The sequence below is a fragment of the Spermophilus citellus genome, assembly GCF_964194105.1.
Source record: "Spermophilus citellus genome assembly, chromosome: 17".
In the NCBI taxonomy this organism is placed as follows: Eukaryota; Metazoa; Chordata; class Mammalia; order Rodentia; family Sciuridae; genus Spermophilus; species Spermophilus citellus.
Window position 1 is genome coordinate 62,473,082 of NC_138199.1, and position 26,944 is coordinate 62,500,025.

The 26,944-nt window shown below is 49.1% G+C and overlaps 1 protein-coding gene across 1 annotated transcript in view; it reads right to left on the reverse strand.

Annotated features, from left to right (window-relative positions):
• Window positions 1-3,023: 3,023 nt before the first annotated feature.
• Window positions 3,024-26,944, reverse strand: part of MARCHF10 (membrane associated ring-CH-type finger 10) — a gene marked incomplete at its 5' end in the record, with an annotated part of 83,637 nt that continues 59,716 nt past the window's right edge. The window contains 5 exons of the mRNA XM_081272803.1: window positions 3,024-3,701; window positions 7,056-7,098; window positions 12,154-12,267; window positions 22,575-22,684; window positions 25,306-25,472. Coding sequence (XP_081128929.1) covers window positions 3,649-3,701; window positions 7,056-7,098; window positions 12,154-12,267; window positions 22,575-22,684; window positions 25,306-25,472 — 487 coding nt within the window. The 3' untranslated portion in view covers window positions 3,024-3,648. The remainder of the gene's footprint in view (window positions 3,702-7,055; window positions 7,099-12,153; window positions 12,268-22,574; window positions 22,685-25,305; window positions 25,473-26,944) is intronic.

Genomic DNA, 26,944 nt, shown 5'->3' on the forward strand with positions numbered 1-26,944 from the left:
TGTTTAGGGAATGACAAGAGCCTGTATCTGTTTAGTACAGACACACTTTTTTTTTCTTTTTTTTTTTTTTTTTTTTTTTTTTTGTGGCGCTGGGGATTGAACCCAGGGCCTTGTGCATGCCAGGCAGGCTCTCTACCAACTGAGCTGTATCCCCAGCCCTTTTTTTCAATATTTTTGATCCGTGGTTGGTGGAATGGGGGAGCGGAACCTGAGGATAGGGGCCAGCTGCACCCCATGCCTGGGCCCCGGGCTAGCTGCTCACTCCCAGCACACCATGAGGTGGGTGCTTTTGTCCTCCTTTACAGATTAGGAAACCAAGGCACAAGAACACGAGCTTCCCATGCTCCCTCTCCGCCACCCTCCCTGCGTTATAAAATTGCTGGGCCCTGCAGCAGTGAGGACTGGAGCCAGGCCCTGCTCTCCGGCAGTCAGGCTGGGAGACCGAGAACATTGTCTCAACCTGTCATCCCTGCTGAGGGTTCCAGAGCTTATTTTGAGATTTAAAGGCTGAGTGACCTCTTTCCTCTTGTTTCTCGGTGGCCTCCTTTCCTAAGGCAGTGGAGGAGGGACACGGGATCCTGGGGCACAGTGCACAGAAATGGGGTGGGACTGAGTTGACTAATTAGATGTTTATACCAGCAATCACCCGGGTCTGAGAGCACACACCCAACGCCCCCGCCCCCCCCCCCCCCCCCCGGAGCTGGCTTACCCCAAGCTCTGAAGCCATAGGATGCCTCCTCTGCCATTGGCAGCCTGGGTGGCCGTGTTTGAAAGCTCCCTGCTGCCTATGTATGGACTCTCAGATCCCTGGCCTGACCTTGGGGCCCTCCCAGCAACCTGCCCAATGACCGTATCGTGGCCAACGGCACCCTCACACCCCACATCTGTGTACACACCCTCCTGCCCCTCCCCTTCTCCATGGCCCTGGGCTTCACCATCCCTTAAGGCCCTTTTCTCTCCTGCAGGTGATTTGCTGCACCCCTTGACTTTGGGGACCCCTATTCTGCTGTCTTGGGCAGCAGAACACAGGCTTCAGGTGTGTGCACGTGGCTGACAAGCCAACTTTCACTCTGTGGACCTGGGTATGTTGCTTAACCTCCCTGAGGTTGGGTTTGTTCCCAGGTGACATGGGGTTAACAACACGGGCCTCACCGTTTATTGTGACCATTCCAGGCAAGTGTCAGCTGTGTGCTTACCCCGGGGCCTGGCTCTATAGTAGGATCTGAAGACTCATATACCTTGATGGGACTTTTATGGTATATGTTCCACTGTCCCCATGAGACTGAGCTCCATGTCGTGAGCATCATGCTTTTTTTCTGTTAAGTGTGACACATACTTATCTGATGGTGGATAAACATTTTAAATAGTTTTTTGACCTATCTTTTCTCTTACACAGACAGATGCAATTTCTTCACTGACCCCCTCTTGACTTAGTCTTTGTGCCCCTAGATGCAATTAGGAGAGAAGCATGGAGTCCACACACCCAGCAGTTTCCAAGGGTGCACTAGCCTGTCCCAGCCCAAGGAGACCTGGGATGTGTCATCCCCCATGCTGGATGCCTGAAGAGCCAAGGCTTAGAAAGACCCCCATAATCCACCTGCTATGCCTCAAACTCTAGTGGATTTGGGCAATAATCACTAGAATCCGCTAGATTTTTGAGAAGGACACCCCTTTCAGCACTTCTTTTTTAATGTCTTTATTTTATTTGTTTTTATGTGGTGCTGAGGATCGAACATAGGACCCTGCACGAGCTAGGTGAATGCTCTACTGCTGAGTCACAACCCCAGCCTTATTTTTAAAAATAATATTTTAACTCATTTTTTAATATTTTAACACATTTTAAAAATATTTTTTAGTTGTTGATGAACTGACTTTTGATATGTGGTTCTGAGAATCAAACCCAGTGCCTCACACAGGCTGGAAAAGCGGTCCACAACTGAGCCACAACCCCAGCCCTCAGCACTTCTTTTTGATCAATGGGCCTTTGTCCAGATGGTGAAAAGCTCCACATGGCAGAGCCATGGACCACTACCCCACTGAGTGGTTGGAGGGGGCTGGGATATGTTCTCTCCTACCCTCAGTCTCATCGGAGGCAGTCCTAGTTGTTTGGGTAAATCCCCCGAAGTTTTCTGTAGAAAGAGTACAGTTTTCAAAAATGCAATGGTTTTCTAATGAAACCCTTATCAGGTTTTCAAATAGCTGTGTAAACATCCTGACAGTTCAGGATGTTTGCACAGCTACTTGGGATTCCATACAGCTTTCTGTAAAACTTATTCTATATGTTTTTTGAGATGGGGTCTCCCCATGTTGCCTGGGCTGGACTTGAACTCCTGGGCTGAAGTGATCCTCCCTCACCAGCCTCCTGAGTAACTGGGACTACTGGCACCTGCCCCCCCCCCTTGGCTATAAAACTTAGTTTTAAACATGTAGTCTTTCCTCCACCCCTTTTCTTTCCCAAAGTACTGGGGGTTAACCCAGGGACACTCAACCACAGAGCTACATCACTCTCCCTTTTTATTTTGAGACGGGATCTCACTAATTTGTGGAGGCTGGTCTTGAACTTGCAATCCTCCTATCTCAGCCTCCTCCCTCTGGACTCCTTTTCTGGCTTTTCCTCTAATTTTCAGAAAATTTATAGACACACAATTATGCCATCAAGCCCTCCCATCATACGTGTGCAGTTCAATGAGCTTGAACAAATTTGTCCAGTTGTGTAAACATCACCACAAACCAGCTTTGTGACACTTTTATCATCCCAAGTCCTGGCTGGCCCATCTACTGTCAATCCCTTTTTCTTTCCCAGTCCCCAGAGACTTTTCTAGAAATTGCATGTAAATGAAATCATAGATGATGTGGTCCTTTGTGCCTAGCTTCTTTCACTTAGCGTAACATGTTTGCATGGGTTATACTTATGTTTCCTCCATTTTAAATAGTTTTTTGACCTATCTTTTCTCTTACACAGACAGATGCAATTTCTTCACTGACCCCCTCTTGACTTAGTCTTTGTGCCCCTAGATGCAATTAGGAGAGAAGCATGGAGTCCACACACCCAGCAGTTTCCAAGGGTGCACTAGCCTGTCCCAACCCAAGGAGACCTGGGATGTGTCATCCCCCATGGTGACAGCCAGCAAGCAGAAGTGAAAGTCAGGTGGGGTGAGAGATGTGCTTCCCCTCTCCCCCTCCTTCACCTTCTCCCTAGAGAACTTCAGTCTTTATCCATGGAGGAAAATAAGTATGAAACAGGACGGGAGAATAAAGTCAGTTTACTGAATGCACAGCTCCGTCCCACTTGGGGAGGAGCCAGGCATGTACAGGCGCCTCGGCAGTGGGATCCCAGTCTGCTGGGCCTGCCAGGGCCATTGGGTCCCCTTGGGCTTCTGGGCTGAGGGGCAGTAGCAGGACAGCCTGCCAGGGGCTCAACAGCCCCAGGGTGCCTGACCTGTGCTGTCTGGGACTCGTCTGGTTCCTGTTGCTGCCTGGGATGTTCAAGCCAGACCCCAGGGAGAGAGTGGCACAAGGTACAAATGGTAACTTGGAACACATTGGTTTCAATTTCAGTAAGGAGGAGGAGGGAGAGAGACTTGTGGGGGCACAGAAGGGGCTGTTGAGTGGAGAGGTCTCTGCTGAGCTCCATGGCCAGCTTCCTTGCTAGATGACCCGGCTTGGATAAACGCTTTCATTTCCATCTCCCAACTCGGAATCTACAAAACAAGAAGATCTCTCAGGCCATAGGCCACAGCAGACTGTGGGATCTGCCCTGAAAGGGCATGGCATTGCTGCCCTTCATTCTTCCACTCTGGCCCAATGGCCAGTCACACACATGGCTACCATGCCTGGAACAGTCTGGGGACAGACATCTGTAGTCTGGGGCTGGGGAATCCCCAGTCTGACCTTTAGGGCTTCCAGATGGACCAAGGGCAAGCTGCACTGTAAGCCACTCAATGAACGCAACTCAGTCATCCCTGCATCCCAGCACTGCTTGGTACACTAACGTTTGCAGGCCAAATAGCTGGAAGAGACTTTGCCTCCTCTCAGAATAATGTCCCCACATCAATCTCTATTGCCTAGCAGTGGAGGTGACAGGGAGGTGGAGAGATTGAGTTGGGCTTCTAAGATGTCTTTTTGGGTTAATGGCGAGGCAGAAGAACACATGACAGGAGGGTGGAAGGCACAGAGGCATTGGGGTGGCAGTAGAGCCCCAGTGGAGCAGGAAGAGTGAGGGGCTCTCCTTATTATTGGAGAAATCTTGTTCTCAGTGTATTTCTTTTCACCTTGAAAAACACTATTGAGAAAGGATTCTGACTGATGAAGAAGGGAAGGGAGTTGGGAGCAAATGACATCCCCCATCCTTACCAGGACCCTCTCAGTGCTACATTTCACCTAATGGAAGCCCCCACTCCACAAGGTGCCCAGTTCCTCACCCATTCTGTGCTTCTTGGCTTGTGTTTGGGGGAGAGCAAGAGGGAGGGTGCTCTGGCCCAGCCTTTGGCCTCATGCCTGTCCCAGTCCTGTCCTCACCTGTCTGGATATCAACAGGTAGTCTTTGTTCCCCTCCAGGGCCTTGGTCTTGGCTATGGTGACAGTCATTTTTGCCAGCTAGAAAGTGTTGTTTGTTAGGGGGATGGGTCACAGAGTTGTGTGACAAGTTGGCATGCATATCCAGGGACTCTCTCTTACCTTGGTGCCATTTGGGGCTTTGGTTCCCAAGTTCAGCAAAGGGTGCCCAGTAAGCACCACAGAGCCACCAGGAAGCTGGCACTTGTTGTGCCACCTGGTGTACCCTGATGTTTTGCCTTTCCCTCCCTGTTTACCTGAACTGAGCTGGGGTGGCAGGTCACAGCTGTGACTCAGCGCTGGCAGTCCATATTAACAAAGTGCCTGTGACCAGGTGAGTCATGCCAGCTTTGGGTGGGGGGGGGCAGGGAAAAAAAAAAGGTGGCCCAGAAGGACGGCTGGAGGCCTCTGGCTCTGTCTCAGGCTGTCTGGGTTTTTGTCTTGATAATGGCTCTGGTGTGAAGCCAGGCAAAGGCAGCCACTGGCCAGCTTGCCAGGGTCCCTCTCAGTGCAGGGCTTTTTTCTCTGCCTGCACTGTGCCCGGAGACACTGCAGCACTGGGGCAGGTGGGGAGGACAGGACAGGTGGGGAGGACCAGAATCTGTTTCCAGGGGATAACTGGCTGCCCCCACATTGGGGATAGGACCGGCGGGAAGTGGTGGTGGGGATCCTAAAGCTGCTTCTAGTTCACAGAAAAAGATGGCAAGAGTTGTGGCTGATCAGTGGGACCATCTGCCTCAGAGCAGCAGGGAGGATAGAAGGGGGCCCTCCGTCCGCTCCGTGGAGACGGCCTTTCCAGCAGCGCCTACTAAGGATGCTCTTCTGCCCTCCAGAAACGGTAGCCTCCGTGAGGCCTGGACCCCGAGGCCAGGGTGCCACTTCCCGGTCCCCAAGCCCGGCCAGGATGGCTGGAGGAGCAGACTGGGCGGCTCGGCGGCTGCCAGGGCGGCAGGTTGCCGCAGCCCGCGCGGGACACTAGAGGGCGCCCCTGCCCACCCGAACCCTCCCGGGCGCGCCCAGCGCCGCAGGTTCCCGGAGCCGGGAAGAGCGGCGGGCGCCTCCGGGGCGGGGCTGGGGAGGGGGCGCAGCTGGGCGCGGCGCCGGGGCCTGCGGTCCTCCCAGCCCGCTGCGCTGGGGCTCGGTGGCTCTCGCCTGGGCCAAGCTGAGCACCCGCGGGGCGACCCGCCGAGGCGCAGAAGCGTTCCCCCCGCCCTCCCCCCAGGTGGTGCGTGCTGCGGCGACACAAAGGTCCTTGAAAGACCTCACCGCTCCCTTCCTGGCTGTCCGCCCAGGCGACCAGGCCGGGTCTGCGGGCGGCCCCCCGGAGCGTCCCCCGGCTCGCTAGCAGGAGGGGGCGCTGGGCCCCGGGCCGGCTCGCGGGACGGACGCGCGGGGACTCTGGCTCGGTGGGCTCCTTTTGTGAATGGAAGGAAGGGCCCTCCCCAGCCTCGGGAGACGGTCAACTCGGCTCCCGGGGACTGCGTGCCCCGAATGACAAATTGGCTCTCTTGGGTCGCAAGCTGGGTCCCACCCTGGGGAGAGCTGAGCCGCCTGGGCGGGTCTTGTGGGGTTATCTAAAACATCCCCGTGGCCAGCTGCATCAGAGTCACCGGGGTCTGTGCCTGAAAGAGAATTGCAGGGCCCCGCCCCATCGCCGGAGGGGCCGGGGGATCTGTTTTGGGTAAGTGCCCCGGTGATTCTGATGGCAAAGCCAGCATAGGAGCCTCTGTTCTAAACCTTTCCAGGCAGGTAGTTTTAAGATTTCACACCCAGAGAACCTCCTGGGGATCCAATAGTCACACCCACCTCAATTCACTGCAGTGTTTATTCTCCCTCCTGATAGAGAACTTCTTCCTGAGTCTGACTTTGAGCCCCCCCCCCCCTGCTTTAATTAAGCGCATTTTCTCCAGTCCAGAATGAAATAAGGAACAGTGAGGAGACTTTTCTGGACATGCTTGGAGATCTCTGCCTTTCAGGGACTTTTCTCAGACCTGTTTGCTTTGTTCTGAATCCAGCAGACCCACTGAATTGCACCGAATGGTGAGAGAATCCAATCAAGCCCTTGCTTGTTTTGAATGCAGTTCCTTTTGGTAATGGCCAAACAGTCCCCACTTCAGGGTTTGGGAAGGAAAATTCCAGACAGGATCCTGACAGACCCCCCACCCCCACCCCAGCTCACCAAGTGCTGGATGCTGGAGAATCCCAGCAAGGAAAAGGAAAAAAAAAAAAAACCTTATCTTCCGCCTGCTGATACCCTCTGCCCCTTTGTTGACCCTTCTCCTTGCTTTCAGGATGAATTAAAATTCTTATCTGCTCTGCATCCAGCATACTTGGACTCGCCTTCCTGTTAGCTGCAGTGACTTTCCCAAGCTTTACAGTGTTATTTTTGCCTCTGGGTGGTGGTCATGACTTCCTTCCATAGGATTAAGTTCCCCACAGTAACAGAAAAGGAGTAATTTAGCAAACACCCTCAAAATGGCAGGACTGACCCCCAAACCTACTTTCATTTTCTTCCGGTCTGGGTTGTGGGTAATTTCTTGACAACTACGAGAAAGAAGACAATGAGAAATGAATTGTTTTTCTAATGCAATTGTGAACAGATGTACAGTTCCCTAGTCTCGAGAATGTTCTAGAAACCCCTTACATCACCTTAAAGGGGCATGGAATGGGCAGAGGTACTGAGGGCAGTGTCCATACTCAGCATATCGAGTCCCAAGGACAGCTACAGCAATAACCTGAGTCACCTTTGCTGTTTCAGGGCTTCTAAATTTGGCAGTGTGGCCAGACTTGCTTCCTTTCAGCCATTGATCTGAATAGCAGAATCCCTCCCTGATGGGTGGAATAGGCTGTGGGGGGTGAAGGCTGTGCTCACTGGCCACTTGCCTCACCACTGGCTTTTAAACAATCGGTTGTATTCTTTGCTCACAGGAAGCAGCAGACCCATCAAGGCCCTGGGCTCTTTCTTTGTTCTGACTTTATGGCATTTTATGCCACAATAAGAAACACTGTTTACTCCGTGGGAGCCCATTGTGCCAGCCTGCAGGGATGTGGGCTCCAAGGCAGAAGGGGCTGGTGCTCTTCCCCTGGAAGAAGAGGGGCTTTGTGACAGGCTGGGGACAAAACAAGGGGTGCTGGACACTGTTACTGGGCAACTGCGTGGCCAGTGTTGAGGCAGCCCTAGTCCCTGTGCCCATGGAGAGGGGGAGGGGCAGGAGAGGGATGGAATTTCATCCAGGGTAATGGGTCCTGGTTACCTGGTAAATTATACACCGGGATCGTGCTGACCTTGGCCTCCATCTTCTGGTTGCCGTTGCCAGGTGAATGTGTCTAGCTAACCAACCCTCACACTCCACCACAAAAGATCATCTTGGTGAGCAGGAAGATTTCCTGACTGTGGGCCAAACCTGGGCTTCTCATATTCTGGGTAGATTTGGTCCCTTAGGGTAAGAGTTTCTGGTTTTGTAGAAACCGTGGGAATGGGGAAGGGCCGTGAATGGACCAGTGGGATCTGAGGGTTATTTCCACACCCTACCTGCCTCCCAGGCACCCTGCTCCCCTCCCCTGCCACCTAGCCTGGCTTTGTCACCATTAACAGAAGACTGAAGGGATGTGCTTTCTTCAGAAGACACTGAAATAATCAGATGGAGATGAGACCCAGGCAAGGAGGAAGCCCCAACAGGGGTCTCTAAGGGAGCAGGCCCTGAATCCTGGGAGGCTCCATGTGGGTGTGGAAGGGAAAGAGGCTGCTAGGCACTTGTGTACCCTGGCAGTGCTCCCTCCAGGACATCCGAAGTGAGGAAAGGACAGCCTCCCACTGGGCATGTGCAGAGAATAACATCTGTGCCTTCAGCCTCTCCTTTCCCTACACCCACCCAAGCCCTTCTCCCATACCCGCCATGTGGCCCTCCAATACCCTGTGCCATTGCAGCAGCTGCCCAGGTGGTCTCTTCCCCCACCATCCTGCCCACCCTCCATGTGGCTCCTGCAGTTATCAAATATCCCTGTCTCCTGGCCTGTCAATCCCAGGCTGGGAACTGTTCTGTAGCCGCCAGAGCCATACCCAGACTCTTCCTGACAGGCTCTCTGCCCACACCTTGGGCCACGTTCTGCCTGCCCTGGTCACACAACTCCTTGACTTTTCTTTGCCTTTGCATATTCCTCAGCACAGAGTACCCTCTCCTTCCGCACCCATTGTCCATCTGCCATCCGTGCAAAGATTTAGTCTAAATATTGATCAGTTGACTCGAGCAGTAACAGAAGCAGCACTGCGACCAGGCTCCCAGAGCAGGGAAGACTGCTGGCAGAGGGTGTGACCTGAAGGATTAGAAGAAGGCCTCTCAAACACTGGCTGGTGTCCCTGAAGAGCCTGGCTGGAGACTGTCTCAGAAAAAAGGTGGAAGGAGGTCGGTGGAGATGACAGCCCTTCACTGCATATAACTCTACTCTGCACTGAGTTCCTCCTCCTCCAGCTCAGTCTTCTATCATGAGCCAGGCACAGTTTGAGGTGTATTTCTCTGTCTTTAGATGCTGAGTGCCGTATAGGCAAGGAGGGTCTTATCTCTGTATTCTCAGCATCTAATTTAGAACCAGGCATAGAGTAAGTATGCAGAATTAATGAATATACCTTGATTTTGGAGTGTTCCTTTACCTAGAGTACTATTCTCTCTAGGAATTTGTATTATCACTTTCTCTAAAAATATAATTCTGGACTCGCTCCCTGGAAGAAGTAGGTTCTGATTCATTGTGCATTAAAAAGTTATTGAGCGCTGGGCACAGTGGTGCATGCCTATAATCCCAATGGCTCAGGAGGCTGAGGCAGAAGGATCATGAGTTCAAAGCCAGCCTCAGCAACTTAGCAAGGCACTAAGCAACTCAGAGAGACCCTGTCTCTAAAAAAAAAAAAAGTTCAGGGAATGTGGCACTCAGTGGTTGACTGCCTCTGGGTTCAATTTTTTTTTTTTAGAACCTATCATGTACCAGGCATTTTCTAAGCACTTCTGTGGGATATAGAAGACATAAGAGACTGTGCCCAAGTGGTCAATGAGACCCCCAACCGAAACACACCACTTCTTTCTTTGGCACATTTGTGATCACCCAATGTTCCTGGAATCCATAGTGTTGTGGACATGGTCAGCAGTCAACTGTGACAAAGCCTGTACTCAGCAAGAGAGACAGGTGTAGAAGTCCTGGCTTTGTCTTCAAATATCTCACATCCTCCTTGAGAAGAGAGATGATTAACAGAATTGTTGGAGGCCCAGGAAGCTCCAGCCAGAGAGATGCTGTCTTGTCAACTTTACAGCCTCTAGGAATTTGCTGGGCCCTTGGTTCTCTTTCTCAGTCACTCCTTTTCAGTTATTTTATGTCTTTATAAACATGTGAGTCTTGTCTCCCAGCTTGTTCATAAACTCCTCAAAGAAAGGAACGTTGTGGCATCATGGCTGCCAGCCTTATTCTCTGAGCCCATATTCTCCCCTGGTGCAGGGCAGGGCATGTCAGAGCAGGGAAAGAGCCATTGCCAGCATTAACATTCAGGTCACCAGGACTCTTAATGAGATAGTCAAGAAGTCCAATTCTCTGGTTCTGGCAGGTAAAAGAACTGGCAGGAGGGTTTCTCTCCTGGCTTTGTACCTCTCTTTTCCTAAATGTTACCCTTGGATTCTGAGTATCTTCTACAGGAAAATACCAAGGCCAAAATTCAAGAGTGTGAATATGACAAAATCCATTGGTTTCTTGCTTCCTTGTGGCTGCCTCTTAATGGGTGGTTCATACCAGTTCTTGCTGGATGATTGAAGGGGGGCCTGTCTCAGGGTTTCTCAGGTTAACCGTGAGCTGGTGGTGAGAGGCGAGTGCTGCCTGGCTCTTTCTGCTTCTTTCCACCCTGGTCCCTCCTTGCTCCTGGGGTAACAAGGGCCTTCCACAGAATGGCTTTAATGGAAGTTTCCTTAGCATCAGTGCTCTCGGGCCTTGGTGTTCATCTGTTGGGTGGTACCGTTTGACTTCGTGTTTTGCTTTGCAGTTGGGTGGCTGATGTCCACCACCTTGGCTCACTGATGCAGGGACCATCCATGACCTACGACAACCCTGGCTGCCTCGAAGCTCAGTGTGCAATAAAAAGTTCATTAAAAAGATGTGGAATCACGAAAATGAGGTTACAGAAATGTTAACAAAGGATCATTTCCTGCTTCCTGTACTTTCCTTTTCTAAAAAAAAATGTATTTCTCTGACGAATTTATGTTACCGTTAAAACCATGGAAGGGTTAAGGAAGGACAGGCCTGGGTCAAAAAGAGGGTGAGATTCCTGAGAAGATATGTTGGCAGAGACCCAGCCTGTTTGCTTACTTGAGAGCTCAGTGTTTAAAGCAGGAATGAATCTAGAATGTGTATGGCGGATGGCTTGAATCTGGTATTTTTAATAGGGGTGGCTCCCAACAGATCACAGTAGCCCACACCTGTGGTGTGTAAGCCACACCTGGGATCACAGGGCTTGGGTCTCTAGGCATAACTGGTGTGGCAGATGCCTCCTGTCCACTTGAGAAAGAAGGATGAGGAGGAGGAGAGAGGAAGAAAAAAAAATAAAGAAAGAAGGAAAAGAAATTAAGGAGGAAGAGAGGCACATGGGATAGATGGCAGATCACTAAGTCAGCCTCATGGCACTGGCCGTGCCTTGTCCGCTGCCACTCTGGCCTACCTTCTTATCATGACCTTCTGACGTGAGCAGAGGTCAGGATCCGAGCTTCAAGGGTTGTCCTGGGAATCCAAAACACTAAGAACACAGCCACCCCCTGGCATGACCTAAGGAAAGGATGGTGCCCCTGGCCTGGCTCCTGCCTGGCCTGGCCACAGCCAGCCATTTGATGAAGAGGGCAGGCTCCTGGGACCCAAGGTGCTGACCTGACAATGACTAAGTGTTCTAGGACACTTCAGAGGTCAGCCTGTCGTCGACTTTGCAAAGGTCAAGCCACAGAGTGTGAGTAGTAGAGCAGGCCTCTCCCTCCATATCACCTGGCCACCTAGAGGACCCTGGGCTTCTTGTTAAAGGAAGGGTGGCCACAGACGACCACGCCTGGTAAATACATGGCCATGCCTCTGACAGAGTCTTTATTTCTTGGTATCGTTTCTCCTTCAGCAGGTGCCTGCAGGTGCACACACACACACACACACACACACACACACGTACACATGTGTGTGTGCTGGTATAATGTACCCAGGGATCCAAAGCAAATCAGGAAGAGAGGTCCTCTTATAGTCTGATGGCTAACAGATCTCCTGTGGGGAAGAGCCCTCTTTTCACAGGTCCTCCGTGCTCGGGCAGTGGGCACGCTCACACAGTGCACACCCAACCCCCACATCCTCGCTGTCCTCTATTTTGGGGGACACACTTCCTTATGTGATCACTGATGACCACTTAATCACTATATCATATCACTTTTCATACAGAGGGTCACTGTAGATACACTTAGCAGCTGCTAATCTCGGTCCTGACCAGAGTCCCATATCTTACCAAGTGACCATGAGGACCTCAACAGACACACATCTAATAAACACACCCCAGGGTTTTTTAGGCCACAGGAGACAGTGCGGGTTTGGGACCAGACTTACCCTCTCCCTTGAGACCCGGCTGTAGTTGAGTCTCATGAGTTCTGCAAACCGCTGCTCATACAGGTGAAGCAGCAGCACCAGGTATAAGCCTGAATTCATCAGCTCATTTTGTGCCTAAATATAGAAAAGGAAGCTCGTCAGATCTGTCTACAAGTCTACAAGTCGGGGGAGGGGGGGAAGAGCAAGACTAAGAGCTGACAAGAAGTGTGACTAGAGCCCAAGTTCCAAAGCAAGGACCACCCTGGGGAAGCAGGGGACAGAGCCGGAGGCAGCTGGAGTGGAGTTCTGTACTACTTCGTGGACGAGGCACTGAGAAAGCTCCATTTGGCAGGCTCCATCCGGCCCCATAGATATGAGCCAAGCAGTTATGAGTGCAAAGCTTTGTGTCTGGAGTTGTAGGGAGCAGAGGGCAGGAGGTCTCAGAGCTCCCTACTGGGAGCTGGCCACCTGATGCGGAGGAGAGAGCCTCAGTCACAAACAGCTCTGATAGCAGCCACCCGTGCCTGGTGTCACAATGGAGATGAAAGGAGGAAGAGAGACTGGTGACTGTGACTGGGGGAGGGCTTCTTGGAGAAGGTGGCCTTTGACAGTCCTTAAAGGACAAGTGCCGAGGGGGGCTGTTAGGCCTTCTGGACAGAGACCCTAAAGGCCAGCAGAGACCATGGAGAAAGAAGAGCGTGTGGTGAGCGAAATTCCCTCCTGTGTAGTGTGGCTGGAGCACATGGGGCAGGCGTTTGCTTTGAAATTAAAAAAAAAAATTTTGGCACGGGCTGGGGAGATGGTGAGGTGTGGACCACACTGGGCAGACGTGAGCAGTGTGGACGTGATGCTGCGTGTGGGGGAACTGCTGGTGTCTTTGAGCACAGGAGTAAACAGGATGAGATGTGTCTTAGAAGTGCCAACTTCACTGCGGGACAATCTGGGACACAGATGCCTCTGGGAAGCCTGGTTTTCCTAGATCCTCTTTTGCCCAGAGAAAGAGCCCCACACCTCAGCTCTGTTCATCTCTCCCTTTACAATCAGGTTGTCTATTTTTTTGCCATGCTAGGGATTGAACTCAGGGCCTTGCACTTGCTACCAAGTGGCATCCCTGGCCACGGTCCCCTTCCACCAGCTGCTCACCTAATCCCCAGGTATGTCCAGGCAGGATCTAAGGTGGCATTGGGGACCTCACCTCAGGGCCTTTGCTTGAGCTTTCTTTCGTCTGTTGCTTTCATGTGTCTATTTTGAATGCCACTCTCCTGCCTGGCCATGTCTAGAACTTCCTTACACAGCTGTTGCAAATGTCACCTCCTGTGGAAGCTTTCCTGATGAACTTCATTTGTTCCTTTACTTCCTGACTCCTAAACATGTGTCTTTATTCTGTATACCACATCTTGCACTTGTTATTTATTTATTCACTTATTTTGGTCCTGGGATAGAACCCAAGGCCCTGTGCCTATTACACAGTGCTCTACCACTGAGCCATGCCCCTTGCCCATTTCTGCTTTTTCCCTGGAGCTTGAAGCAGGTGCTGCCTAGCAAGGTTGAGCCATTAAGCCACAGCGCCCCTGTCCTTGGACCTTCCCCTTGGATTAGTCAGTGGGTCAGTAAGGGAGGATTCCTACTTTGGGAGGAAATGAGGGGAAGGCCTTTTAATCCCTCATCATCCTTATGCCAAGTCCCATGAGTCGGGGGTCTCTGGATGGGCCAGGCTGAGTTCAGGAAGCCTCCCAGTCCTGGAGGGCTAAAGTGCCCCACAGGGAGCCCAGCCCTTCACGTCACCCTTCAAGAAGGTCAGAACTGTGACTCTGGGTGCGCACGGTAGCACGTTGCGGACTTGACACATGACCACTGCAGGGTGCCTCCTTCCTGTCACAGCCAGGCCCATCTTCCTGTTCCTATTAGATCAAGGGCAGCTCAGGAAGTTGGGGCAGAACACACCTCTTCCAGGACCAAATAGCGTCCAGGCCAGGAAAGGTGCGGAAGTTGAGCAAGGATCCATGTGTTCTTCCTTCTGAATCAGGCCAGCTCCGGATCTTGGTGCCAATTGGCCTCAAGGTCACCGCCCAAGGCTTCTCCAGTATCCTATGGGCCTGTCTTAAAAGGCTCAAGCCAGCCTGTCCTTAGCAGTTAGACTTCTATTTTTAGCCTTGTTTTCTGGGCTCTGTTGACCTTGGCCTTGAGTAGGCAGACAGCAAATTGCTTGTTTTCACTTTTCTGTTTCCCATGCCTCCTCCCACCTTCCCTAACAGCAGGTGCCTGCCGCCTCCTTTCAGGAGGGTCTCCAAAGCCACCTCCTCTGGGAAGCCTTCCTGCCAGGCCTTTTAGCTCCTTCACCTTGACTGAGCCTTGTCCCCTGCTGGCTCTCCTGGCCCTGGCCTCCTGTGAGGGAATGAGGGCTTTCTGTCCAGGCCCGTCTTTGCCAGGGAGCCCTCCGCGTAGAGACACGCTGATGCATAATGGCAAATCAATCAGCTAGAAAATGGCTTGGAACTATCAGGTTTGTCAAAGCATTCAGGGAAATCATTTACTTTTTATGACTCAATAAGGCCTGCAGGCATGCAGATGGGAAAATATCCACTAATGTTTTCTGCAGATAATTTGAAAAAGTCACTTCTAGCAGATTGTGTCTCTTCTCTATTCTGTGGGAGGGAACCTGTCACATGGTGCCATAAATCTCGCGGCTCCTCTTTACGTGAGCCCTTTGCAGAGCTTTCGATGCTGACACGGCTCAGCCGGCCAATTGGAGCTGGCTTGGTAGGCAACCCAGAGGCATCCTTTCCACTCCCAAGCCACAAGTGGGAGGGACCTGTTGACTGAGAGCTCGGTGGCATTCAATCAGCAAATGAAATAGGTTTTGGAACGTTATTTATTGGAACCACTCCTGATTCACTCTCCACTTGACCCAATCACATCGCGCTCTGGTTCCCACGTGGCCTTCCCTTTGTCACTAGCCTGAAGTGACTGGGAGTGGCAGGAGGGGGTGGGGACATGGGGAAAGGAGAAGGCAGTTGAAACCGTGGACGCAAGCTCTGGACAGCAAGGCCCACGAAGCAGCTGATTTTCTTTCTTTTCTTCTGTTCCCACCCTTGATTTTCTTTACCCTCCGTTTGGCCAACAGGCTTGCTACCCAGGGGAACTTTCAATGCCCAGGCAGTGCCCTCGAAGAGCCTGACAGCCTGGCTGGACATTTTGTCAAAACTCCAAATACATTCCGGAGATGCTCCCAGGTCTAAGGGTGATTAGGTACCTGCATGTGTCCGAGGACATCTGTTTTTGACTGAGATGGAGCAAGGCCAGGCCTGTGCTTCAAAACAACCGCAGCTGGCGGCCCTTGAGACCCTCCTGTGCCGCAGAACAGAGGCAGCGGGGAGCTCATCTCCAGGGCCCAGCGGGCACAGCCCGACAGTGCTGCCGGGCAGGTGGGCAGCCTGACGTCACCAAACACTGTGATGCAGGGCAAAGAGTTTTAACTGTGTGAGGCCAGAGTGACTCCACTTATAAGGGGGGACAGTAACCTCTGTTTGCCCGTTTCCCCTAGGCATTATGTAAACTGAGCTGACACAGGTGGATGTGGCATTTTACAAAACAAAAACATCCCCCAGGAGGCAAGGATTCAACATAGGCACATGGAAAGGCACATGTCTGGGATTGAGGTGTGTGAGGGTGGGGCCCATATCTTATTGCCACCTGTACTCACAGTGCCTGGTGCGTAGCGTGTGCTCAATAAATACATATATGGATGGAACGATGGGAGCAAAACCTAGATTTTGCAGGTCCCTTGTTCTGACCCTCCCCTATTGTGTTTATTGCTACTGTGGGGACTTCCTCATTAGGAAGAAGTGACTGGGTTGGCCTTGGACTGCCCAATATCTGCAGCCCCATGTTTGACATATAGTAGGTGTTCAATAAATGCCATTTATTTATTTATTGTAGTATTGGGAATTGAACCCAGAGGTACTTAGTGGTAAAGTCACACCCCCAGCCCTTTCTATTTTTTATTTTGAGATCCCTATTTTACTTAAGTTGCCCAGGCTGGCCCCAGACTTGCAATCCTCCTGCCATGGCTTCCCAAATATCTGGGATTACAGTGAGCACCATTATGTCGGCTTCAATAAGTGTTTTAAAAGTTGGCTAAAGTCTCATGTTATGTGTATTTTGGCACAATTTAAAAAATTGATACTTGGCCCCATGCCACGTCAATCAAATCAGAATCTTGGGTTGAGCCTGGGCAGTGGCATTTTAATAAGGAAAAAAAAAAAAAAAGACCTGCAGCTAACAGTTAAAAGCTGTTATCTGGGGAGGTGAACTATGGGAGATTTTTGCATGATTATTATAATTAAAAGCAAAAGAAAACAATTAAATGGGAAATGCATAAGATAAAAGAAGCTCGTGGGCTACTTAGTTGAGGTCAAGGGAGAGCCAGGCTGGGCTGAAGCCATGGACCTGTTCTGGTTTTGGTTTTGTCCCTATCTTTGTATAGCTAGGTTTGGCACCAGTTACCCCACTTCTCCGGAAGGGAACCTCTTTTCCAAGGAGTGACCAGCACCGAGGGTGGCTGAGAGGCCTGCAGGAGCCATGGCCTGGATGGGAAAAGGAACCAGGCCCTCAGAGGCACAGGAACATGGGGACACAGATCAATCCACCGCCAGCCTGGGGGCCACCATTTCTGAGCTCATTTCTGAGGCACAGGCCGAGGTCCGTGGCTCCGTGGGTAGCTGTGTGTTAGACCACAGTCTTGGTCCGTGTGGAGGGTTCTGGACTCTTCTGAGTTGCACTTCGCTGGTGTCTTGAGTTTAGCTCCGACCTGTAGCAAACAGACACTGTTACCTTCACAACAGGCCACGGGAAGGAACAGGCACAACTGCTGTGAAAGTGTGAGCCCTGCCGTCCCGCAGGGTGGGTCTGCAGCACCTTCCTACTGTGATCATAATGCAGGGCGTTTCCAGAAGGCTTTGATGACCTGTCAAGTTCTCACCCAAACTGATTTTAAAAGCTTTTCTGCTTCCACGTGGAGTAATGACCGTGCTGGACGTTTTCCACTCTCCCCTCCAGAGAGCCACTTTCCAGCCGGCACTGTGGCCTGCAGGCTGACCCCGTGGACTGAGTGGCTGGGCTCCCTCGCCCTCTGGTTTCCCGTTGGGTTTGGCCAGTGGGTTTGGCTGGCAGGAGACCAGGGGGTGGAGGAGCGAGGGCCCCGGGTGTTTGCTCCTCCTGTTCCCTCGCTGTGGGCAGTGGTCTGGCCGCCACTGCTCTCCTCTACTGGATAGCCATCCTGGCCCTGGTAAGCACCCCTCCTCACTTCAGGCCCAGTGGCCTCACTGCTGGTCCTTGTCCCCATTTTTGCCCTTTGTTCAGCTCTCATCACTCAATGCCTTTGAGTGTGCCTGTGTCCCCTCCCTGCCCAGACCCCGCAAAGACAGTTGCTTTCAGTTCTTTCTAGAATGTGCTTGTTGCCCGTTATCTCCACTCGGGGGAAACAGGGAGTTGGAGGGCCTGGGCGCCACCCCTGTGTGGGCCAGTCAGCTTGGATGGTTCCATGATGGATTCTACTTTGGTCCTTTGTGCCAAAGAAGTTGGGTGTCTCTGTGGCTTTGAGTGGTGGTTCCCATTCCCTTTGAGCCTTCTCTGTGCGGGCACTGCGTCATTCTGTTAGGGGTTCAAGTCTTTTCTTACATCCATCCCTGCAAGGTAGGAATTATCTCCCATTCCCCACAGATGGACGGGAGAGCTGAGGCCCAGGGAACGGACATAGCTTCCCCAAGTTCACCTGGCATCTTTAGGGAAGGGAATAGGATTCAGGTTCCGATCTTAGTCAGAGCTGGCGAGCTTTTCAGCAGGGCAGGCTTCCTCAGGCTCCATGGGAGTGCAAACGTTTTAAGACAACTGGAGAATTTTGCTATTATTGGGTCAATCCTACAAAGATCACTGGTAAGCCAAGGTGGCATGGTAGCAGCAGTTTGGCAGGAAGAACAACATGAAATGCTTGGGACCCAAAGAGGTCTTTACTAGACAAGGCATTCCCGGGCTGCACGGGGTCTGTGATGTCTAGAGAGCATCCTGATAGTGTCCTGGGGGACCAGCCTTACCTGGGCATATCCTCCTTCTCAGGTAGTTCGTGGGGCTTACTTTCTGGAATGATCTACTTTTCGAGAAGAGCCTGTCTACACTCTGGCTGGTGCTCAGCACGCCTGGTTCCTTTCAGTGTTCTGACTCAACATTCCAGAGTGTGAGTTACTTTGCTTCTCATGTCAGACCTTCGTGTTTGGGGTTAGGAGTGATGGGAGAGTCTCAGGCCTCAAAATGCCGAATGTATTTTTCAAGAAATTCTTTCTCCTTCCGCCCCGCCTCTGTCCCTCTGATCCTTCCTTCCTTCCCCCCCTTTTTCTTTCTGTTCTTCTTTCTCTAAACTTCTGAGGCCCAGTCTTTGCAACGCTGATGTAGCATGACTTATTAAGAGATTCCAATATCCTTTATTCTTATCAGAATTGTGTTCCTTTGTCTAGCACCTTAGGGTTTAAAAAAAGAAACTGTAGAATTGCCCAGACTCTTGCACACTATTTTGATTCAGCTGTCAAAATGTTTGCAGAGGAAGGTCTGGAAGCAGGCTAATAATCTAAAAGCTGAAGTGAGTCCCTCTGAGGGGTGACGTTCTGGTTGTTAACAATGGTTTTATAGTTTTAAAATCATGTGCGTTACAGGCATGATTGTTAGTACTGTTTTGGAATCGTGTTATAAGGGGGGGCAGTTTTAAGTTATAATGGTAATAATGCTGGGCTACCTTTATTAGATAAATGTTATTGATGGTTATTATGTGCAAGGCACCTTCTGGATCAGAACCATCCAGTACAATACAATGTGAGGCACCAATGCAAACCACATAGGTAGTCTGAAAAATTATAGTAACCACATTAAACAAGTAAAAGGAAATCAGTGAAATTAATGTTAGCCATGTATTTTATTAACTTAATATATCCAAAATATCATTTCAGTGTATAATTGCAGCTGTGTGTTCCTTAATTATGGGGATGCATTCTGAGAAATGTGTTTGTAGACAATTTTATTGCTGTGTGATGGTCGCAGAGTGGTGTACACAAGCCTAGATGGTACAGTATGCACAGTTGGACTACATGGTACATACCGTCACCATATGTTGTTCATCACTGAAAGGTCATTAGGAAGCACATGACTGTAATCTACAGTTATCTGTGATATTTTACATCCTTTTGGGGTATTAAGTCTTTGAAAAAGTCTTTATTTCTACTTCAATTTTATTTCAAATTTTATTTTATTTTAAAATTTGTTCTAATTGGTTACTCATGTCGGTGGAATGCATTTTGACATATTGTACACAAATGGAGCACAACTTCTCCTTCCTCTGCCTGAATATATTTATAAATTAAATATATATATAATATATATATAATATAAATATATATATAATATTATATATATATTATAGATATAGATATAGATATAGATATAGATATAGATATAGATATATATATAGAGAGAGATAGATAGATAATGTCTACTTTAATTTTGAAGGATAGTTTCGCAGGGTATAGAATCACCACTTGTCCAGCAGGTAGACATCATCCCAGGATAAGCAACCTATGAATTCAAGGTTGGTCAACGTTTTAAATATTTTGCTCTACTTACTTGTTTTCTGGGAAGTTGGATATGATTCTTAACTTTGCTTTATACAGGGGAGGTAGTTTTTCTTCTTAACTTCTTGCAGGATTTTTTTTTCTTTCTGTTTGATTTTTTCCATCTTAAATATGATAAATCACAATTTATTTATTTATTCACAATTATCCTGCTTGATGTACTCTGAGACTCTTGGAGTTCTGGTTTGGTGTCTTTTTTTTTTAAGTTATTGGTAGACCTTTATTTATTTATTCATTATTTATTCATACATGGTGCTGAGAATCGAACCCAGTGCCTCACACATGCCAGGCAAGTGTGCTACTGCTGAGCCCCAGCCCCAGCCCCTGGTTTGGTGTCTTGACATTAATGTGGGAGAAATTCTTAGTTGCTCTTGCTTCAGTGATATAGTCTATTCCTTTCTCTCTTCTTTTTTGGTATTTTCATTAAACATATGTTATCCTACTGTGGTTTGGAGGTAGATTATCCCCAAAAAGTCCATGTGGTTCCCAAGGTGATGCTACTGAGAGGAGATGGAACCTTTAAGAGGTGGGGCCTGGTGAGAGATTCTTTGGTCATCGGGGATTTTCTCTTGAAGGAGACTGTGGGACCCTTGCCTCTTTCTATTATTTTGTTTCTTGGTTATGAGGCGAGTAGTTTGCTCCACCAGGTGCTCCTTGCCATTACCATCCAGCACACTTACCAGAGGCCCAAACCAGTGGGTCCACCCTGTCTTGGTCTGGGACCTTCAAAACTATGAGCCAGAATAAGTATTTTTTCTTTATAAGTTAATTATCTCAGGTATTTTGTTATAGTGTTGTCAATCAGACTAACACATATAACTTTAGTACAATCTGGCGCATACAGACATGGCTACTGCTCCCTCCCACCGCCAGAAGTGTGAAGGGATTTTTTTCTGATATTCACTGCAAGAACCTGATTAAGCTCCTGGAGATAAAACTCACAGAAGTGTGGGGACACCCTGATGACTGGTTTTCCTTGGAGTTTTTGACCCTCAGACTGCCCACACTGCATTCAGCAGTTCACTAATTTCAGTTTAGGTTTCTGTGTCCAGCACTGTTCCCACAGAGGCTTCTGCTTGTGAGCTTCTGCTCTGGTAAGTTGCGATTCTCTCTCCAATTTTAGGGACAGTGGTTTGTCCTGTGGTCTCATTTTTCTTATGTATCTAAGAAGAGTTGTTGATTTTTCAGTTGGTTCAGCTTTTCCTGTTGTCAGGACAGAGCGGTGACTCCTCAGCTTCTTATATCACGCAAAGTCTTTGAGGTGTGATGTGTACTGTGTTTGGTTAGGGTCTCAGTGTTTCCCCTGTTGAAATCTAGCCCTCAGTGCTGTGGTTTGGATGTGGAAAAGGCTGGCACGGTTGGGAGGTAATGGAGCCTTTAGGAGGTAGGTGGGGCCTCGTGGGAGCTCCTCTGGTCACTGGGAGCATTGAAGAGAATTGTGGGAGATCAGTGTCATCCTCGTTTTCCCTCTGCTTCCTGGCTCATGAGGTGAACAGTTTGCTTCACCACATGCTCTTTTCATGTTGTTCTAGAGGCTCAAAGCAATAAGCCACTCAATCTTGAGCTGGAACCTCCAGAACCACATGCCAAAATAGACCTTTTCTCTTTGTAAGTTAATTGCCTCAGGTATTTCATTATCGTGACGGAAAGTTAATTGATTCACTGTGAAGCATTAAGAAGATGGACATTAATCTGACTATATGCTTATGGGTGAGGCCTTTGGGAGGGCATTAGGATTAGATAAGATTGCCAAGATGAAGTCCCCATGATTGAATCCTGTTGGATTTATAAGAGTAAGAGAGTGCTTCCTGTTTCTTGCTACATGATGCAATGTTCTGTGTCAGGGATCTGCCAGCAAGGCCATCACCAGATATGAGCCCTTGAACAGTGAGCTAAATAAACCTCTATTCTTTGTTCCCACATGGAAGGGCCATGGCATGGATGGCCTATTTTCTTTTTAAAGTGGTCTAGCCTTGGGCATTTTGTTACAATGTTGAAAAATGCTCTAATACAATATACATTTAATATAAAACAACATGATATTTTATATTTTTTGTTACTCTTTGAAATTTGGTGTGTATTTAGCACTTACAAGCATATGTTACAACCACTTTCTCATTAGCCACATGTGGCTTGTGGCTTCTATATTGGAGAGTGTAGTTCTAAATGGGAGGTTGTTTGCTTGAGAAGTGGGTGATGATTTTCTTGGGTATAAATTGCCTTCCCACCTGAGGTTAACTTTTGCAGTATTCAAAACACAATCCAAATGCCCCAAAAGTGTTTTCTCCACTCATCCTATTCCCCAAAAGCACACAGTGTGCATTTACTCCGTGTTTAGTAACCTTAGACGGAGCAGTTCCTTATTGTCTAGAGTTACTTGGTATTTAACTGGGGCCCATTTCCTCCAACATCCTGATTTTTTTTTCCCTTTCTTTTGTTGCTATTAAACTTAAATGACTTCAGCAGATTTGAGCTTGCCCAGACGTTTTGCTCTTCCTGTGGGTCCACTTTGTCACTAGAGCTGATAGCTTCCTACTTTTGTCCCTGACAGCAGGTGGACATCAACCCAGGATGACCAACACCTCCCAACTCTCCAACGTTCACATGTAGTGACAGACCCTTCTCAAAGAAGTGAGCCAAAGGGACATTCCCAGACTCATGTCACACACAGGCCTTCTACATTCCTTAGATCGGGGAAAGCCGGCCTTTGCCCCTCCTGCACCCCTAGTTTACTGTAGTCTGTGGAGGTAGCGTGGGTGCGTTTCTTACCCGGGATTGCTGGTGCTTCTGGTAAAATTCGGTTAGGTTTAAGTCATCCAGGTTGATCAGCAGGCCTTGCTTACACATCTCACAGGTCTTCACAGCACCCAGATCTGCTCCTTGAATTAGATAAAGAACTATATATAAGAGAGTAGATCTTAAGTGTTCTTAACAGGCACACGCGCCTGCACGCACACACGTGATCGATTACCTGTCATTCAACCCTGGGTTGGTTTGTGTTGAAAATTTAGACAGCTGATGTTTTGAGTTTCAACTTCTGCATGCTATAAATTCTGAGCTTCAGTGACCTTCATTTAAAGTCAGTCATCTTCTCTAGAAAATGACCTTGAATCTGAGATCTGAAAAATTCCCTTTGTAATCATTTATTATGCGAGCTTCATGTAGGTGAAATTCCCATGGCTTTTAAATAACAGGTCTTGTTTCTATTTAAATATAAACATAATGGCTCATAAAATTGGAATTGCTACACGGAAGCTAAGAGTCAGGTAAATAAATTAGTGAGGCCCAGATAGATGGCTGAAGCTAGTTGATGGCTTAAAAATCTACCTTTACTGGCACACAGGTGAAAATCCCAACTGAGAAAAGCGAGGGAGTGAGGGGCCATGTGTGGGTATTAGTTAAAAGGAGCATCTGGGCCCATCACCAAAGCCTGAGCTCAGCCTCATTTGGAAAAAGAAGAAACATGAGAAGGCTCCTGAATGTCTGTTTTTATAAAAGCATGCAATTTGGGCTGGGTGTGGTGATGCTAGGTTTGTAATCCCAGCAGCTTGAGAGGCTGAGGCAGGAGGATTGCAAGTTCAAAGCCAGCCTCAGCAACTTAGTGAGGCCCTAAGCAATTCAGTGAGACCCTGTCTCTAGATAAAATATAAAAAGGGGCTGGGGATGTGGCTCAGTGGTTAAGCACCCCTGGGTGTAATCCCCAGTACCAAAAAAAGAAAAAGGGAAAAAAAAAAAAAGCTATGAGCATCCCCCAAGCGTAGCTGCTGCATTTAGACTGATGATTTACCAGTGTTTGTTTTATGCATCAAAAAGCAGAGGACTTACTGGTTATCTGCATGTGTTTACTAATTAGGTCTTGTACAGGTTTATACCCCAGTTCTATTTTCCCACTGGGGATATAAAGAAATAGTAAATAATAGAGACTTTTAAAGGGTAAGGATGCACAGTAATCCCTTATCTCCATTTTGTTTGCTTGATTTTTCTTTTTTAGCACCATTCAGTGATGCTTTTGGCTACAGAACATCCCATGTGCCTTCCAACCTAATCCTGCTGAACATACTCATACGAGCATCGGCATTTACGAGCATTTAAGATCATTTTCATAACACATTTTATGGGTCTTTTTTCCCCCTCTCCCTGTGATAGATGTTTAATTGGCTTAAATTTCTAGTAAGATAAAGCATTGTTTGGCCGAGTCATTAGCAACCGAAATCCACTTTTTTTTTTTTTTTTTTGCTCTGGACTGAATCTTTGCTTGCTGTGTGGACATGCGTTTAAGCATCTTGGGAGTGGGCCTGTGTTTCTCATGTGAAGAGGAGAGGCACACATGGAAACAGAGCTGCAGGAAAGAGGCAGTTACTATGATTATCCTGGGTGTTCGCTCTCTAGTTAAATGGTGTGCTGTCCTTGGTGAGGGAGCATGGCAACAGGCCTGGGGCCAGAGCAGAGTGCTAGGTCTCCTTGGTAGCCTGAAATAGTGATCAGAACATGGAAGCAGAGAGCAAAGGGATCTGGCTGTGGAGTAAAGCTTTCAGAGAGGTGAGGGTGAAAGAGCATCTGTTTTCTAATTGAGTTGCTTGCATTGATGAGTCCTTTTTTTTTTTTTTAATTTTTTCTTATTGGTCATTCTTAAAGCCATTTTTAAAGAAACCCATTCTCTGCCAAGAAAAGTAAATCTACTGATGAGGACTGAGGTTACAGACCCTCCCCGGGGAGTCAAGAGAGGGCTTCAAACTGGATGCAGTGGTGCATTCCTGTAATCCCAGGGGCTCTGGAGGCTGAGGCAGGGGGATTGAGAGTTCAAAGCCAGCCTCAGCAATGGTGAGGCGTTAAGCAACTCAGCAAGACCCTGTCTCTAAATAAAATACAAAATAGGGCTGGGGAAGTGGCTCAGTGGTCGAGTGCCCCTGAGTTCAATCCCTGGCACACACACACCCCTACCCCTAAAAAAACAGAGAGGGTTTCTTACCTGGTTATAAGATCAACCTACAAAGGCAGCACATGGAGCTCTCTTTATCTGCTATGTTTCTAGAAGATCATATCAACTCTCTTTCCTTATCCCTGTGGCCAACAGACAGCTTTGCCTGGTATCTTAGGTGACATCCTCCTTCCCCAATGAAAGCGTGTGTATTTGGGGGTCTCTCTCAGGGGACTTTCTGAATTATTGTTGCACAGCGTCCACTGGTGGACACGGCCACCTTATGCTTGCTGAGCTTCAACCCCTGACCTGATTCTTCTGTCTCCCTCCTCTGGGGAGGCAATCTTAGCATCTCTGCTCAGGTCTCAAGCAGGAGAAGGGTTTGGTAAGCAAGTGTTTCCAGGATTCTTCCCTCAGACTTGAAAAACATTTGCTTCCCTCCCGCAATTTGAAGGCAGCATTTATGAACAAGATTCCTGGGCCTGGCCATGCTTCCCCGAGAGTGAGCCGTGGGCAAGGCTCCGAGGCCCGCTCGGGGGTGGCTCGGGTTAATTGTATGGGGGCGTCCCCCCTCCCACCTACCTGAGGTTATTTTCACCTTCAGCCACTTCTTCAGGCACTCCTGGTGGACAAACCGCAGGCTTCCCACACAGCCGCAGGGCTCCAGGAGGGGGTTGGGGGGGGAACCCCCGGCTATCTGACAGATGCGACACAAGTCTCCCTCCTCCTCGGAGTCCTCCTCCAGGAGACTAAATGGAAAACACGGCCTCGTGACCAAGAGTCTCCACATTTGCAGTTTCTGCAGATACCAGTTCCCAGGGCATTGGGGGGAAGGAAGAAGGAACAATCGCCCCACATCCTGCCCGCCTGCTCCTGGGGCTCACCCTTGGTCACCCTGGGGCTCATTCCTCTAGATGGGGTTATGCATAATCGGTGCACAAATTCTTATATTAGGTTTCTTTGTAGTTATTGAGATTTGTGAGCCCACGGGACCAGCGCGGCCAGCAAAACCAAGAAGCCAGGGTGAGGCCTTGCCCCACATGCCTGAGGCCCCAGATTCCATCCCAGCAGGCAAAACCAAACACCAAAACCAGGAACAAAAACAAAGGAAAGGCCTCAAGAGGGAAGCGCAAATCCAGGAGCCCCTCCCTGCCTCAGCCGCTGTGAGGAGTCTGTGGTGCCCAACATCACGTACAGGTGTGTAAGCTTGTGGGATTCATGCTCAGGGCTCCCGGGCTTGAGGCTGCCTCTGAAATGATGAAGTCATGTGACCTTGGGATGAGCTTCTAATTTCCCCAGCATCCCGTTTCCTGATCTGTAATAGGGGGGAGGGTAGCACTACTGCAGCCGGCTTGGCAGGGTTGGGCAGGCTGGGTGCCTGGTGACGGGGACACTGAACTTCAGGTGCGTCCAGTGCCTGGCAAAACATTTGTGGCCAGAGGTGTTGTGCTCAATAGGTGTTGGTTCAGAGAAGTGATGAACCCACAAACCTGGACGTGAGCTCACCAATAACAACTCTTGCCAGCAAGTGAGTCCACATTTCAGAATGTAAGCTGCTGGTGTTTGATAAGATAGAATAAATGGAAATGCAAGCAAAGATATTTGGGCCCTGGAATCTGAATGGTCTGATGGTCACTTAGGTCTGAAGACCACCGATCTAAGGAGTAGGATCAAGGGCTCTGTGTTTAATTTTTGTGCGGGGGAGGTGGTACTGGGGATTGAACCAAGTGCTTAACCACCGAGTTATATGCCCAGCCCTTTTTATTTTTTCAATATTAAGTTTTAAGTCAAGGTTTCACAGAATTGCTCAGGCTAGCCTCCAACTTGTGATCCTCCTACTTTAGCCTCCCAAGTTCCTGGGATTACAGGGGTGCACCACTGCATTTGGCTCTGTGATTAATTTTTTTGTACATATATAGTTTATAAATGCCTGACTCCTAATGTAAGCTCTCCCATCTTCTCAAAGGTATTAGTGGGAATCCATGGGCTACTACATTTTGAGAAAAATACATACGTTCACAAAAGTGAAGAAGAGAGAGAGAAAAAGAAAAAGAGGTCAGACATGAAGTCATCACCCCAAAGTGATTGCGCACTAATAGTTTCACTCCCTTCTGTTCGGGACACACTGTTATTTAAAGAGTTGAGCTTGCTCTTAGGACAGCAGGCAAAGGACTCCCATGGATCTCCCTTCCCACCCGAATCTCTTAAAAAGAGAACGAAT